The sequence below is a fragment of the Ictalurus furcatus genome, chromosome 21 (genome assembly GCF_023375685.1).
Source record: "Ictalurus furcatus strain D&B chromosome 21, Billie_1.0, whole genome shotgun sequence".
Taxonomy (NCBI): domain Eukaryota; kingdom Metazoa; phylum Chordata; class Actinopteri; order Siluriformes; family Ictaluridae; genus Ictalurus; species Ictalurus furcatus.
The window spans coordinates 16,799,134-16,816,205 of record NC_071275.1 but is presented as its reverse complement, the minus strand read 5'-3'; the positions used below and the strand labels follow the sequence as shown (position 1 = coordinate 16,816,205).

At 38.1% G+C, this 17,072-nt stretch overlaps 1 protein-coding gene across 1 annotated transcript in view; it reads right to left on the bottom strand.

Annotated features, from left to right (window-relative positions):
- Positions 1 to 667: 667 nt before the first annotated feature.
- fhit (fragile histidine triad diadenosine triphosphatase) overlaps positions 668 to 17,072 on the bottom strand; it is a 270,103-nt gene continuing 253,698 nt past the window's right edge. The window contains exon 7 of the mRNA XM_053652728.1: positions 668 to 5,185. Within this exon, the coding sequence (XP_053508703.1) occupies positions 5,084 to 5,185 (102 nt within the window). The 3' untranslated portion in view covers positions 668 to 5,083. The remainder of the gene's footprint in view (positions 5,186 to 17,072) is intronic.

Below are 17,072 nucleotides of genomic sequence, written 5' to 3'. Positions count from 1 at the left end.
TTTTGTAGGGAAGGAACCGTTCCCCACACATTCCACATTGCACAGCACAAGCGACTGGTTGGTGATATATTTTTGTCTTCCTCTCTCACCCCACCCTACATTCTGAGCCAAATTCATCCACGCTAAGAGCTCCGCCATTACCCTGCAAGCACCATGTGTCCTTTAACCGCAGAGACGAGTGCTTGTTTAAAAACGGTCATTAATGGGAGCCTGTTCCCCAACTCATCCACCCCGGGCACCCAGCAGCCATTATAATCTCATCCCCAAAATGGCAGTGTTAATGATTAAAACACGGAGGGCAGGGAGAAAAGAACATTACCCCTGAGGTCTCAATGCTGCTCCTCCCAAAGCACAAATGATGGCCAACGCGTCCATTTAACTTAGCTAGTAAATGTCTCACTGCTCCGAATCCATTACTGGCAAATGATGTTGGTAATACGCCCGAACACCAGCCATCATGTGGGATTTGTGCATACTCCGAAATCCAGGCCAAGTTCATCATGCGTCTGAAGGTGGCTTTACATCTGGAGATGAACGGTTGTCACTCCAGCTCGAGACGTCAGCAGTCAACGGGTTTGCAGAGGTCTTGTTTAAAACATAAACTGCACCAGATAAATGTGACAAGCTTTATCACACAACAAAGACGTACGTGATTCTAAACATATCAATCTCAATGCCTCATTTATTTCCAAGTCAGTGAGATATGTGCTTCATATAACATCAGAAATACTGCAAAGGAAGCTGAATATTTCCCTTAATTACACTTGACACTATGACAAGAACTCCTTCTCAGCTCCATTTAGGTATGCCATAAAAAGGAGTGCTCAAAAAGACATTGTATTTATTTTAAGCTAAAACAAATTTGGGCTTTTAAAATAGAGCTGTTTTTCCTCCCAGAAACTAATTGTTATGGATCTTTAAAACCTATAGTTAGGGTTAGGGAAAGACCCCATTCAGACTTGGTATTAACATCCATTTCAGGAGATCCAATCACAAGTGGTCAACACTAAATAGGGTCAACTGATCACTCATGTCACAATCGGAGGTGGTCTGGGATGCATATGACCATGATACATTTGTAGTGTAAATGGAAAAGCATCCCTAACTACATCGAAGGTTGCCAAGTTTACATACATTTCTACATTCATTACATTACATTAAATCTGTTCATTTAGCCAAGTGACGAGTCCTCTATTTTGGACACTTCTTTATTCTGTTCTCAACATGGGCTTTTGTTTCTTTTACAGCCATAGAGTCAAATACTCAGAAAGCACAACAGCAAATTTACATTTACATTTATTCATTCAGCAGATGCTTTTATCCAAAGTGACTTACAAATGAGAAAATACAAGCAAAGCGATATATCAAGCAGAGAAATGTACCGAGCTTGAAACTCCTGTCTGGACATGCTTGGACATGTTCTAGAAGCATGACATGTATAGCTACAATGTAAGGGACACTTTCAATATAAAGCTGGAGCAGCAGTAGACTGTAGACTACATCTACATATCAAATTACCTATGGAATGTGGTGTCTTCTCTACAGCTTAATGAGACATGTCTCTGCAAATATGTCTTTCTGACATTGATACTGTGAGTATGGTGGCTTGTTGGCTAAATATGTCATTTAAGTTATAGTATTGGGCTAGTTCTGTGGGCCTGGTTTTCAAATGGTATTGGGTTGCGTTTGGTAGATTTGGCAACCCTTACAGTACTGAAATGCTGGGGGTTTCTGTCATGAATTCCCTCTCCCAGTGTGGCGAGTAATGCTTGTGGTGTTTTCTTTTGTGTTTTCTCAATGTGCTTTGGTTTTGGTGACGTTGCTTGATTACGTTAATGTGTTCACCTGTTCCGTGTCTCGGCTCGATTAGTTTGGTTTCTTCTGTCCTGTTGTTCCTGTTCCTCCAGGTTTTTTGATGTTCGCCTGTGTTCCCTGATTGTGAATATGGATTGTCATCCTGTAACACTGTGTACCTGTGTTTTGACCCCCATCATGGACTTCGATCATAAGATTCAGATTCACCCTAATAAAACATACATTGAGTTTATGCCCTTGCGTCAAGCCTTCATAACCACAACTTACAGCTCACGCCAAGTCTGAACAGAGCCAATGAGTCTCATAATGACGAGTTGGCAGGTGATTTGATCAGGTTTTTTTATGATCAGTAGTAATTAGCTTTTTCTGAGCTTGTACTCGGTAATAAATACAATCGACTGGCTAACGGGTTGTAGCCCAAGTATTTACATTCTTCCAAAAAGTATTTACATTCTTGATCTAATGTTGTATTATGTAGACATGCTTGACTATCACTAAGAGGTGTAGTGCTCTTAATGACCCATAGCTATATCAGGAAGGTAATTACTGTAGAGATCTGTAAATAATGCCCTTGCAGAAACATGCACTCAATATTATCTTGGAAGTCACTTTAATTAAAATGCCATGCCATAAGCAATGTATGTATGATTCATTTCTAAGAGCTCATTACATCCAGCATGCTTTCAGAATATGACATTGTAATAGGTAGGAAGCAATTACACCATGTCAAGGCCAAGGATAATGCCCATGTTTAGCTGAGGAGAACTAGAAGTTCAAATGAAGACAGCAAGCCTTGGTCGCAAGGGTAATTTATGCTGTGGATTTGATATCTTCCTGTATGTTTCAGATAGGTGCATGAGTGATAGATCAGCCCCAAACTCTCCAAGACATCTCTCTAAAGGAAACCTCTCAATAACATTTCCTGAAATTCATGGGGCCTTTTTTTTTACAACTTGATTACTGGAAGGCGTACATCACTCTGCCAGAATTGTATTTCCCTTTCCCGATGAATAAGTGGCAAGTCAAGATCATTTTATTTCCACATTGATAAAAGAATATGAGCCATAATAGCCTCGAGTGTGCTGCTGCAGATCTGGGATAACTAACAATATATTTACGCAATAAAGGACTATTCAAGGCAAATGGCATTTCCTCCTGTGTTTGGCTTATTGTTGCGTTTGTCAGCATTTCTGCGAATCAATTTAAACACTAATACTTTGAAGCATAATAGGCACTACATCTGTATAGTTTAACCTTCCGGTATCTGACGCTGTGCTAAGAAATCAGTACACAAATTAATAACGATTGCTGTGTTTCTTACTTTACCTGAGCCATGTGTCCTACCTCTGGCTGAACCTTATTTAAATTGAACGACGGATTGTGTAACAGATGGTTTACCGGCTACAGACAGATGACTGACCTTTTTCGAAAGCACCTTGGGTTTTGAAATCTTATTTTGCCCATTTTCCTCACTGACAGGATGACACATCTGCTTAGGGAATAAGCCAAAAATCCCAATATGGTTACTTTCAGTGATTTACATGATGCCAATGGGATTAGTAATGAAATGTAGCTCAGGACACTCATGAATAACAAACAGAAAGTGAGATGCCTTTGCATTGCATATCAGAGAGCTGGGCTGTGGAATAAATGTGCTACTTAATCGTACTGATCTCCATAAAACCTTGATGGGGGTTTTCAGAGAAATGAATGTACTAAAGGCAGGAAGGGGGCACGTTGTGTACCGACTGCACGGCCAGGCGCAAAGAACAAATAATCAATCAAAGTAACACAAGAACACACTTTGCTGTAGTGGTCAAGGGGATAATGGAGGTTATTTACTGTTTAGGTCTTGCAAAATACCCTACACAATACCATAAGAAACTGGCCAGCTTACTGCTGATTTAAAGAGGAAACCAGCACTGTATTTGAATAATTGAGCTGTTAAAACATTCATGCACAAGGTTGCTGGTGTCGATTCTTAATAGATGATTTATTATGAGCATTTTTACTGGTCGAATTATGGTTTCTCCAAGAGGATGACATTTCCATTTCAGGATATCTGCAGCACCACGTTAATCCATGCTAAAATGAAGGGCATTTCTCCCCCTTATGTATAAATGGGCTGCTTTTGATTGTCAGTGCCTCCAACTGTAACAGTAGGCAGGCCTGACATATATAATGTCCTAGACTGGGACAAACCAACATATTTGATCGCCTAAACCTATTCTACTGTATAGTGCACTGTGTATTGGGAAGCACTCTTACTTGTGTTATATTCTTCCTTGAATAGCTATACAAAGATGTTTATTGCTCTTATAGACACATAGTAGACTCTTTATGTATGTAGTTTGCAGAAGTTGTAAGTTGCAGAAGTCTGGTTCCATGCAAAAGTGCAAACAGGGATGGATTTGCATTCAAAGATTCCATTATGAATGCATTGTAGGAGCATCACAGACATACTGACAGTCAGTATCTGATTACAAACTGAATCGATCAGGATTTCACTATGGCATGTAGATATCCAACAACTTGGTCAAATTATGACATTCACTTAGCTAGCAAGGTCTTAGCCATCTTTAGGCATCCGGACTATTTTGTCAACCAACATGATCCATGTAATGGTCAAATATACAGTATTTACGTTTTATGTCTTTAAGTAGAGATGCAAATTATGTTATAAGTTTGACCTAATTATTTGTCTTATTTTTGCCAGAATTCAGCTTCAGCAACATCCAGACTGCTTTACATATGGTTTCTACAAAGGTTCTTGAGATGGTTAATGGTTTAAGCTTCCTAAAAGGGGTTTCTACTTGAAATCTTTTCTAAAAGTTATACCCTCTTTAAGGATAATAGGTGCTCCTTTTTAAAATCAAAAAGCAGGATGTTTATAGATATGCAGTCTTCAGTATTAGTCATACACTTAATCATATTGAACAACCCATATTGGAAAAATGTTTAAAAAGAAAAATTGTGGCTGCATGTACCTTTTGGAAACACTGCCATGTGCTTTGAAACATAAATGCAGCTTTTCTTCTTCTATTTTTTAATGCAGAAAAATGATGCACAACTAATAAGACACTTTTTTTTTTAAACCAAAGCCCGATCATTAGTTAAAGCCAAACAATTGCGAAACCAAATAATGAGCGATTTTCCTTAACATGCATAGAGGCCACATGAACACAGTTATAGAGAATATGTAACTGCTTTTCTAAGAAATACTAATTGGACCATGTTTACATTATACAGAGGTTTTTACCAAAAGAAACTAACTGAAGAGGCCTCTCAGCTCCGTCGCCTCCTTCGCCATCTCCTCTTCCGATCTCCATTTGGACGGAATGTCTTCACTTTCACGGTCATGTTTCTGGAGCTAAACACAAATCAAATATGAAAAAGTGTTGTTGTTTTTCTTTTAAATACAACATACTAGCATTAGAGAACTTACCATCACTGGCCTCAAGACATATGCAAATAAAAGAATGTGAAGAATGCAGAACATTAAATAGGGCATAATTGAAGAGAAAACATTAATAAATATGTGCTGTTATTATTAAGCTGAATGTGTTGTAGATCCATCCTGAATGCTGCTTGAAGAAAATGCCTTAAACCTAGAGTTATCATTTATTTAGCTTCATTATGCTACGTATATATTTCCATAACTCCATAACATGAATCAACTTTTTTAATAAAAAGTTATAAAGCTTTTGATTGTTTGTTTTTTTTTTAAATTATTTATTTATTTATACATTATTTTCTTTTAGAAGAGTATATAAAATGATTTGTTTAAGATACAGTGGTGCTTGAAAGTTTATGAACCCTTTAGAAGTTTCTATATTTCTGAATAAATACGACCTAAAACATCATCAGATTTTCACACCGGTCCTAAAAGTAGTTAAAGAGATCCCCATTAAACAAATGAGACAAAAATATTATACTTGGTCATTTACTTATTGAGGAAAGTGATCCAATATTACATATCGGTGAGTGGCAAAAGTATGTGAACTTTTGCTTGCAGTATTTGATGTTGTGTAGCAGTAACTGCAACTAAATGTTTGCGGTAACTGTTGATCAGTCCTGCACATCGGCTTGGAGGAATTTTAGCCCGTTCCTCAGTACAGAACAGCTTCAACTCTGGGATGTTGGTGTGTTTCCTCACATGAACTGCTTGCTTCAGGTTCTTCCACAACATTTCTATTGGATTAAGGTCAGGACTTTGAATGTTTTGCTGCATGACCCACTTTCTCTTGAGATTCAGTTCACAGATAGATGTCCTGATATTTTTCTTTAGAATTAGCTGGTATAATTCACAATTAATTGTTCCATCAATGATAGCAAACTGCTCTGGCCAAGATGCAGCAAAACAGGCACAAACCATGATACCACCACCACCATGTTTCACAGATGGGAAAAGGTTCTTATGCTGGAATGCAGTGTTTTCCTTTCTCCAAACATAACCCTTCTCATTTAAACCAAAAAGTTTTATTTTGGTCTCATCAGTCCACAAAACATTTTTCCAAAAGAATTCTGGCTTGTCTACGTGACCTTTAGCAAACTGCAGGCAGGCAGCAACATTCTTTTTAGAGAGCAGTAACTTTCTCCTTGTAACCCTGTCATGCACACCATTGTTGTTTATTGTTCTCCTGATGGTGGACTCATGAACATGAGCATTAGCCAATGTGAGAGAGGTCTTTAGTTGCTAAGAAGTTACACTGGGTTCCTTAGTGACCTCATAGATTATTACATGTCTTGCTCTTGGAGTGATCTTTGTTGGTCTCCACTCCTGGGTAGGGTAACAGTGGTCTTCAATTTACTCCATTTGTACACAATCTGTCTGACTGTGGATTTGTGGAGACCAAACTCTTTAGAGATGGTTTTGTAACCTTTTCCAGCCTGATGAGCATCAACGACTCTTTTTCTGAGGTCCTCAGAAATCTCCTTTGTTCATTCCATGATACACTTCCACAAAAAAGATCATTTATCCTTGATCTTTAAATAAAACGTGATGCTCACTCATACCTGATTGCTATCCCATTGATTGAAAACACCTGGCTCTAATTTTAACTGCTAATCCTAGAGGTACACATACTTTTGCCACTCACAGATATGTAATATTGGATTTCTGTCTATTCAAATAATGTCTCGTATAACTCACAACAATGTGCTACAGTATAAACAATTATACAGGGTGATTAAATGCGCTGTTTACTCTTCTGCACCCATCGCTTTCAAACAGTTCAATCAAGCCCATCGCGATAAAAACTGGACTGTGTGTATATACAGGGTTTTATGGTAATCACCACTTGTCTGTTTTAGTTAAGATGAATTCCAGGCAAAAGATGTTACATATAAGAATTAATAAATAAAAAAAAAGCGTGCATGTAAATGTTTCTAGTGTCTAGATCTTTAACTAAAACCAATAAACCAATCTTTTGTTTCTTTGACAATGTTATATACACATATACTTGTCTAATGTCCACATAAGTCATACATACATACATACATACAATGCTGATTTTATTTCACATTAATGAGCTTAAAACATTCTCCGTTTACCTTGACAGAAAGCGATGTTAGACAAGAGATTACTAATGTAAGATGAGGGGAAGATGGGCTTGCAGGGGATCAGTTAATATCAGACAGTTGAGTTGAGTGATAAGTTGTATTAGCGTACTCCGGTGTTAAAATGCGGAAAATTTGCAGGTCTGTGGAATCATATTGAATGGCATCACTTGACTGATTATTAATTAATAAGGAATAGCACAATATTTGAATTTATAAGCACGGAATCTGATATTATAAACCAAGAATTTTCAGCACAGTTATAAAGATTTATGAATATGGGCTTCATAGGAAATGTTACTATTTTGTTTCCCAAACATAAAGCCAGACATCATATGTTCCATAAGGACAGAAAATAAAAACAAAACTTATCCAACAGACTACAGTACCGTTGAATTATTTAGTCAGGGTGTCATTACTTATCGACAGCTGAGTTTGCTCTATGATCAATGTTTTTATTTACACCTGTATTTTAAATGTAGGGCAAATCTAGGGTTAGGGTCAAGAAAATCCATGTCCTGAGGCCATTTTCTTTTCCTCCACTCTGATTTCTTTCAGTAAATCAAGAAACAGTTCTATAAATACATTCAGGGTGTGTTATGATACATTTATGAGCCGTTAAGCGTATTGTTATAATTTTGTATGAAAGTGCACACTTTGAATGGTTATGAATGCTTAATATGATGTACAAAAATACTTAAAGTAATAAATAAAGTAATTCAAACAAATCCAAAAATTAAAAATAAGACTAGCCATTCGATTCAAAAAAGAAATGGCACCCTATAAAAGGACGAGTTGTTAGTGTGTGTGGTAGCTGCAGTGGCTAAGCTGCATTAATGGAAGATTTTGCACACGCAGTACTTCATTGTTTAGTTGCCATTTTGTCATTTTCAGTTCTCTGGAGGTTTGTGGGTTGATAATTCAGATGAACCAGTGCTAACTTCTTGTGAATTTCAATACATATAATTCCCTGTAAACATATTATGTGTTCATAGTTCAGTATAAACCATGTTATCAATGCCACTGAGCTTCTGCATGTTAGCACAAGCAAATATATGAAATACATTGTGATGCACTAAGAGTTAGGCAGATTTGCTTTCTCTCACTCTTAGTTTATTCACGTCTCAGAGCCTCAAACACACCCAGCATGTGTTGAGCCACACTGTTTCCACCCAGACCATCACACAGAGTCCAAATCTGCACCATTTACCCCATACGATGCTTCACTGTGGTCGGAAAATGACATTTGTTGTTGAGGAGCATTTGTGATGGGATTGTACTTACTGCTGCATTCTTCATGCCAGTAAACTGAAAGAAAAAAAAAAAAGGAAAAAAAAAAAAGAAAAAAAAAAAGTCGACGAGTCTGGATGATTACACGAATGTTTACCGGTGTCATATTTTCTGTGAGCGGGACATGGGGGAGGGCAAGTTCCTGGAAAAGACAGCCGGAAAGTCCAAAGGAGCAAAAATAACGCCTGACGTCAACTTGTGAATGCCTTACGAAGGGACCGTCATAATATAACGGTATTAAATTTAGACCTCTTTTTACAACAAAGTAGAAAATCAATGCTTCTGACAACGCTAACCGCATTCCTTCAAAGCCTCAGCCATCAGGCTTCTGAAGTCACATTTGTTGCAATTTGCTCTTGAAAATGATTGCATTATTTTAATTATTTCAATGAAAAACACGAGTGAGTTTTAACAATATATACATAGAACATGTAGTTAACACTTGTCAACGTTCTCCATCATGAAGCCTTTGCTGTGTCGGAAACCTTCGCGTTACATCACCAGATCAATGATTGTATACGTTTTTCTTTCTACAGTAACAGCACATTTATTCCACAAGCATGTAAATTGACTGGGAGGACTGCAGGAAATACTTTGCTTGCTCCGATGCTTTTTTTTTTTACTTCCAACCGGTTCTACATGATATACTAGTTTCCACATGCTACATCTTGACAGTAATAGTTATAGAGAGCTGTATCATCGAGCTACCTACACGTACACCCAGTTTTATACGTCCACGGGGATGGCTTGAATATATCATCGAATGGCTTACGAGAAACCCAGTTCAGTAGAGCGTATGTCATGCAGAACCACACGTAATGATAGAATGTGTCAAGAAGGAAGTCACCGTCTAAAAGGAAAGGTTGTGATACCATACAGATGGCTGACAGCTCCCTTTGCTAATAGTTCCTCTCTCTTTTCAGTGACATCAGGTGCCATAGCCAAGTCCCCAGCTGCCTCCTCTTGCTTAAACGGTCACTGCACACTGACATTGCTCTTTCTGTTTCTGTGTATGTGTGTGTGTGTGTGTGTGTGTGTGTGTGTGAGAGAGAGAGAGAGAGAGAGAGAGAGAGAGAGAGAGTATGTGTAGTCCAGGCTTGTAGGGAAGGAGGGGACTTCCCAAACAGATTGCTGCCACCCGTTATCTCCTGTCTCCCGCTAAGACAGAGGCCATCCTGATGGCATGTAAATACATTTCAGCAGCTGGTACAGTAATTACTCCGCAAAAATAATATTCCCCCGACTGTCAAAAAGAAGTGCCTCCGATGATATCTTGTCAAAGCAAGCACGTGTTCCTGCGAATATCTGATGAGGCCCGAGAGGCATCATGATGCGAGTTCAACAGGAGGCTGAAAAAGAATGCAGAGCTCTCACCAGTCTTGCCTGTCAGATGACTGTGATACCTTGTCACATCATGAATATTAAATTTTTTATTATTATTTTTTTATATACAGTTCTCAGGATTTGAACTGAACTTAATCTCTAAACTCACTGTTGAATTCTTAATCTGATTGGTCAGAAGTTCTAACAGCAACTCTGCCAAATAGTTCCGGCTTCAACGTTTATAATAATGCGACTGTATTAGGGTTTACAAAAACAAAAAAAAAGTCGAGTGAGAAGAAGTTCTGCGGTGTGGAATTGCCTCGATGGGAGGTCAGAGAAGAATTGCCGGGCTGGTTCAAGTTGACAGGAAGGCTATGCTGACTCAAATAATCACTCTTTACAACCGTGGTGAGCAGAAAAGCATGTCAGAATTGACAAGACGCTGAATCAGGTTCCATTCCTGTCAGAATAAACAGGAATCTGAGGCTAACATGGGCAAGACTGACCAAAACTGGACGGCTGAAGAGTAGAAAAAGAGCAGATGAAGAGCACTCTGGGAAACTCGTCACTACAATGGTGTGAAACTTAATAGTAATTGCTATTGTGTCAGGCTTAGCTAACACCTGCCAGCTTGCCCTCAGTGATCTCATAATCATATTACTCACTTTTGGTTCTGAACACTTTCTTGTATTAACTGTGCTGCCATTTAAAAAAAATTTTTTTTTAGGCATATGAAAGCTTCTTTTGCCGCTCATTACCCTACAATATCCTAGTGAATTGAGGTGATTCCTCCAAAACAGATAGGAGGATCGTGGTAATAACACTGCACTAAGAGAAATTGGACTTCATTAACCCAATATAACCCCATCTTCTTCGAAAGTGTCAAAGCCCAGTGTGGGTCGCGACCCCTGCCGAGTCAGATAGGACATGCCAGCATTAACCGGTGACCCTCGGGGTGAGCAGCCTTTATGATCCCATTCTGCTCTGTGTTAACTGGCTCTGATATAACAGATTTAGTCTGTTCTGGTCACAGCCATGGTTAGATCTGCATAACGAGGGTAAGATTCGGCTTATCATTAAGGAAGGATTGGTGGCTTACTATTAACCACTGGGTCAATATTTTATAATAATTATTATCTAAGCCTGTAACTAGCACACACAATCTGTTGCTCAGTTTAATTAAATGGCTGAATGCATAATTTTGAACTTTTTTTTTTTATCATTTTTTGAAAGACAACTGAAATGAGTATGAAAAAAAAAAAATCGAAAACGTTCTCTACGGTTCTTAAAGGAGATATTGTTCCTTTAAGAGTGCCACTGCGTATTAATATAGCACTTACCCGTGGACATTTCATTAAGATTTCATGATTGTTTTTCCTTTTAATCTTCTCCCATTATTTCCCCTTCATTACACTGAGATAAACACCAGCTAAGGACACCCAGGTCTTGATTCGCCAAGAATAGCACAAGCTTGAAAAGAATTCACGATAATTTATCTCCTTGAAAGAAATTAATGCATTCAAACTGTTAACCACGATTCTCTGCTTTCATCTCATTAGAGAGCCTTCCGCAAATAAGAAGTGACTGAGAATTGAAAAAAAAAGGACCCGTATATATAAGGAAAATGATGGTGGGTTTTGAAAAAGGGATTGAATGTTGAACTTTTTAGTTAAATTAAATGCCATCAAACAGAATGTGAAAAGCCTCGGACCACTTCACTAATTCATGTCTGTTTCCACATTCTCCTTTCTGATGAAAGGCAGAAAGCCCTCATGATTAAATTTTCCTGCTCCATTAACTGAATGATTAAAGCTCTACGACCCATTTGAAACGCACTCACAGGCCAGTATTATCTTCATTGTGGTTATGTAAGGCATTTGGAAGATCTGGGACAGTGTTCCATGAGACAAAGCTTTGTTTCTTAGTGCTCCATTTCCTGGTTTTTAAGTCGCTTCGATTTTGGACTGCTTCCTGGATTTTGTTAGATTGGTCTGTGATCCAATTTTTTATTATTTTTTTTCTCCAAAGTTTAAATCCTTTGTACTTGAATAAAAATGTACACTTCATATAAATTCCATATTCATAATGCATTATGCTGCATATACAGTATATACCATGTTATGTAGCATACATCATATCTAAACACGATTAACATAAGCCTGGGAAAAACTGTAAAAAAAAAGTGTATAGAAATTAGCGCATTGTGCATGTTATAATGCCAGAGCATTATGTGTTATGTAAGGGGTGTGCTGTTATAAGAAAAATATTCATTGTGAGTACTGTGTTGTACTGTTACTACAATAACAGTACATCCCGAAATCATTTATTCCTCGTACACCACAACAATCTGCTAACGATGATCATTTTTATTTATTAAAGAACACCACATACTCCCCCCCCCCTTTTCTCATGTTATGGCAAAGTGTTTTCCCATGGCGAAAAAAAACTTACAGACGATTACAATTCGCTCACGTTGGAAACTCCTTCCATCAACGTTCACCACGTTAATGATTAAACATCTTTGTTAAACAACAACGTTTTGTACTCCATTTATTATTAGCCTTATTTCATGTAGCTCATCTGCCGTACACGTCCCTGTGAACAAGCTGTTACTATAGAAACAACATATTGATATAAACCTGCGATTTGAACTACTGTCAGACTTGCTGTTATAGAAAATCTTCTGACCAATCAGATTGGAGAATTCAACAGCACTGTGGTACAACATTGATTATGGAACCTGATATCATGCATTATGAAGTGTTATGCATGTAAATGTAACTAGTTAGCATCTGTTCACATCTGTGTCAAGCATTATAAGATATTGTGCATGGCTATAGGATTACGTGCTACCGAAATACTGATCACCCCGGACATGTTTATAAGGTATAGAAATATCCCAAGGTAAATGTTTCTCAAATTTTGCCTGGCTATATACAGCTTTGTGTGTGTGTGTGTGTGTGTGGTTAGGTTCATAAGGATTATAAATGCAAAGATTAATATATGAGTATTCAAAGGACATTTGACCTTGATATATATCTCCATCTGCAAACCAATCAAGCGCTATTCTAAATTCACATAAGCTTATATGAAAACTGGAGAAAGGAGCTGTCTGACACTAAATAAAAAGCTACATCCACCCACCTCACATGTCCATTAAATAACCTCCCGTCTGTCATTTTCTATTAGCACTTTTCCATGTTTTGTGCGCCTTCATACAAATTAGCAACAGCAAAAGCATGTTGATGTCTCGCTACGTGCTAAAAACCCAATCCGTGTGTTTGAGTCGGAATTAAAGGCGAGGCTTTATCTGAGTTTGAAGCGCCATCAAGTTTAATAACATTCTCACACATGCAAATCAATGCACCGAATTAGAGGGATGTTATGCCGCCTTGTCAGAGTGTAAGTGCGCTAATTCATGAGGGGGTTCCAGAAAAGCACACATTGTAATGACAATTTCAGCACCTTGTTTTGTCAGGAAAATGAGCTGTCCAGAAGCAGTAGAATAATTAAAGTGTTTTTTCCCCCCACAAAATCCAAAAGATTTGCACAAACATCGCCTTCTACCAATGATCAACCTCACCATGACCATCTCCAAGCATATTCACCTTGTATGTATGTATGTATGTATGTATGTATGTATTCAACGGCTAGTGGTAATAAAGCTACATGACGGTCCCACGAGCCCTTTATGATGACTGACCTAAACCTACATAAATATTCATAAAAACCATATTCCAACACGTGTCAGGTGTTATAAAGACAGCTTTTGTCTTTGGTATGTGGTATGACAGTGTTATACTTTACTTAAAAGACAGAGTATATACATAAAACATACATAACTCTGGCATTATAGTGTTATAGAATTGTGAAAAGTATTCACAAAAATCTTAAAAGCAGAAAAAAAAGTTACTTTACTCGGCTATTACTTGTCATAATATTGTCATTATAACAGTGCATATGATAACTTTTAATGTAAAGCTAAATACCTAGTACCAAATACAAGAGATACTGCATAGGAGTGTCATAACACCACCATAGGCCAACATATAGTATATGTCATGACTTAAGTGTTATGGTGATTTGACTTCAAAACTGACGAGCCTTTATGACAGCTTACACTTGCTGGAAAAAAAAAGTTTCTAATAACGGTTAATAATAGTTTATGTCAGTTCTCATTAAGTGCTTATGTAGGTGCCACGTAACCCTACGAAGCACATTTTACTTAGAGGCTAAACTGTTATTACAGCGTCATAATACTGTCACTATTTCGTAATACATACACAGAGTTTTTATGTCAGTGTAACTACCAAGTGCAGAATACAGGAGACATAGGAGTGCATAGGATTGTTTAACAACCTTGTCAACACAACAAAGTTACATTTTTGACAACAGTGTCACATGACTCAGGTGTTATGTCAGTTTGACTTCCAAAATGTCTCATCTTTATGAGAGCTCACACTTCTTGGTATAAGTCTTGAATTACTGTCTATGTAGGCTTATGTCAGTTGTCATTAAGCACCTTTGTAGTGTCAGGTACCCTATAAAAAGGGGCAAACTCTGATATTACAGTATCATACACCATCATCACCCTCACTATGTAATAGTACACATGCTCAATTTATATGTCAAGTGCTTATTCCAGGAGGCACTGCGTAGGGTTGTCATAACAACCTTGTGTCAACAAAATATATCTCGTAAATACGTGTTTATGTAGGTGTTATGTAGCCCTATGAACACTGCCAATTTCAAATAGTCTTTTTCTAAGAACTTGTTTTACAGACATTCCACCACATTAATTGTAATTAATTAATGAAATAATTGTTCTCTAATTAATAAAACAATGTACAGTTATTGTTGCCAAATTGCTGTGGTGTAAATCTTACCTCCCAGCTTGTTTCATGACAAGCAGCACCTTGCTGACATCGGGGGAATGGCACGCACTCTAACCTTTATCAAAGAGCCGACCTTCATGTTCCTTAGTCCCGCTCTCATATTCACTGTCCCTCGACCGTCCTCACCACATTACCCTTTCAGTCTCTACCACACTTCCTCTTCCAGCCCACACCTCTCCGTCACAAACTGTCATTTCCTGTTCTTCATAAATCCACCTATCAAACGGACAGGATTATGCAGAGCGACAGACAAAGTGTCCTTCAAAAAGCGCATCCTGCTTTTGGCGTCCTTCTCGTTCATTGCCGTGGATGTCATTAGCCATTCAGTGGTAATTAAAAGACAATGTGTGGGGGGAAAAAAAGAAATGTTGGCACATGCAGGAAGTGTCCCTGCAATAAATAGGGATCTGCTGTCGCGTCGCCTTTGAAACGGAGTCTGTTGTGACAGAACAAAGAAAGTCAGGTGACAAGAATGAGACTTTAAAAAAAAAAGAAAAAAAAACATTCATTCTCTATTTTCTTGAGAGATCACTGATGGACAAGGACAAAGGAAACATTAGCAGTGATTGCAAAGTTTGGATCATGGAAGATAAATAGCAAACAGAGGAAACTTAGGAACTACTTAGGAAACTAGTTGGGGGGGAAATGATGAAGTGTGATTTTGCTTTTACTGTTCTTTTTTTCTTTCTCTGTGCTCTGACTGCAGTGTGTTTGTGTGTGTGTGTGTGTGTGTGTGTGTGTGTGTGTGTGTGTGTGTTGGCTGCCTGCCAATCAAGGAGGGAGAAAGAGTGTGTAGGTGTCTGATTTGTACCTGTATGCATCTACAGTCTGGTGACAGGTTCTCTCAGTGGACTTGTGGATAATCTAGTGTGTGTCACAACATTCAGCTACTTTCTTGCCCAGCAGAGACTAATTACTCAGCGTGACAACTCGTCTACCACTTTGTGCCCTTCGCTCCGCCTTTTCACTCTCTCTCTGTCACATGGGTGGCAGACGGCTTAAGCTGTAGATGTACTGAGGGGGTTAAGGAGACTAGCTGGAAGACAGGACTGTTTGCCTGCTTTCTTCTCTTGATCCTGTATGTCTTTCAATTAACTTTACATTCAACACCGTCCATGCTTACATTCAACACTGTCCATGCTTACATTCAACACTGTCCATGCTTACATTCAACACTGTCCATGCTTACAGACTGATTCATCGTTCTTTATTTGTATGTAGAGAGTCCTAACTGTAAGTCTGGGAGGTTAGCAAGTGTTAACGGTCTATAATAGGAGGCAGAGAGGTACAGCTTGGTCAATTAAACACTTATTCCCACTCTTGCCCAGATACCACAGGAGCCAAGCCAGGACATATGAGTGGAGGGAAAATATAGTGTAGACCAGGGATTGGTGAATGTGGTCCAGATTAGGATGCATTTAAGCAGACTGAAACTACTGTAGTACTTGAAAAAATTCTCCAGCAGAATCGATCAATAATCGGCTAGTTCAGTGACAGTAGTTTTGGAAACATCAGTCATCACTGCTTATATCTCAGATTCTCGGTTGCTGCTTATCTAATCATGTATTTAGCTGAAGGTAGCCAGATACTAGATACATGGCTAGAGCCATTATTCCAGAAATAGAAGAGTTTTCAGATTTTCACAGAATTTTCATTTTATTTAATATATTTGATTAGTGAACTGACAGTATGGCTCGTTTAAAAAAAAAAAAAAAAAAAAGATGACAAAAACAGGATGTTTAAAGATGACAGAGAAGTATGTGCTTATTCTCCCTGAGTCAAGCCCAAAAATCGATGTACCTCATCTGTTCATGACGGTCTTATGTATAGCCAAAAACTAAGAACGAATGGTTTACCATTATAAGTTAACTGGTGTTGCCATTCATTCACATTATTTGCTGGTACAGACCTTTTAAATAAGAACATTTATGAAACTGGACTTTGTGCAAATTTTAGAATTAGAATACCATTTTAATATAAACTATATAAACACAATCATCACTAAATTGCCATAAATAATGTCTCTGGCTGGAATTGCTTTTCTATGCGAAATAAAAATAAAATGCCTCCCCCCCCCCCCCCCAATAAAATGCCTTTTTCTTGGATTCATTGTTTTATTGTCACTATGGAACCCTACTGTTGCTTGAGTACGAAGAAACATATTGCTAACGTACTGTACAGTAATGCTTC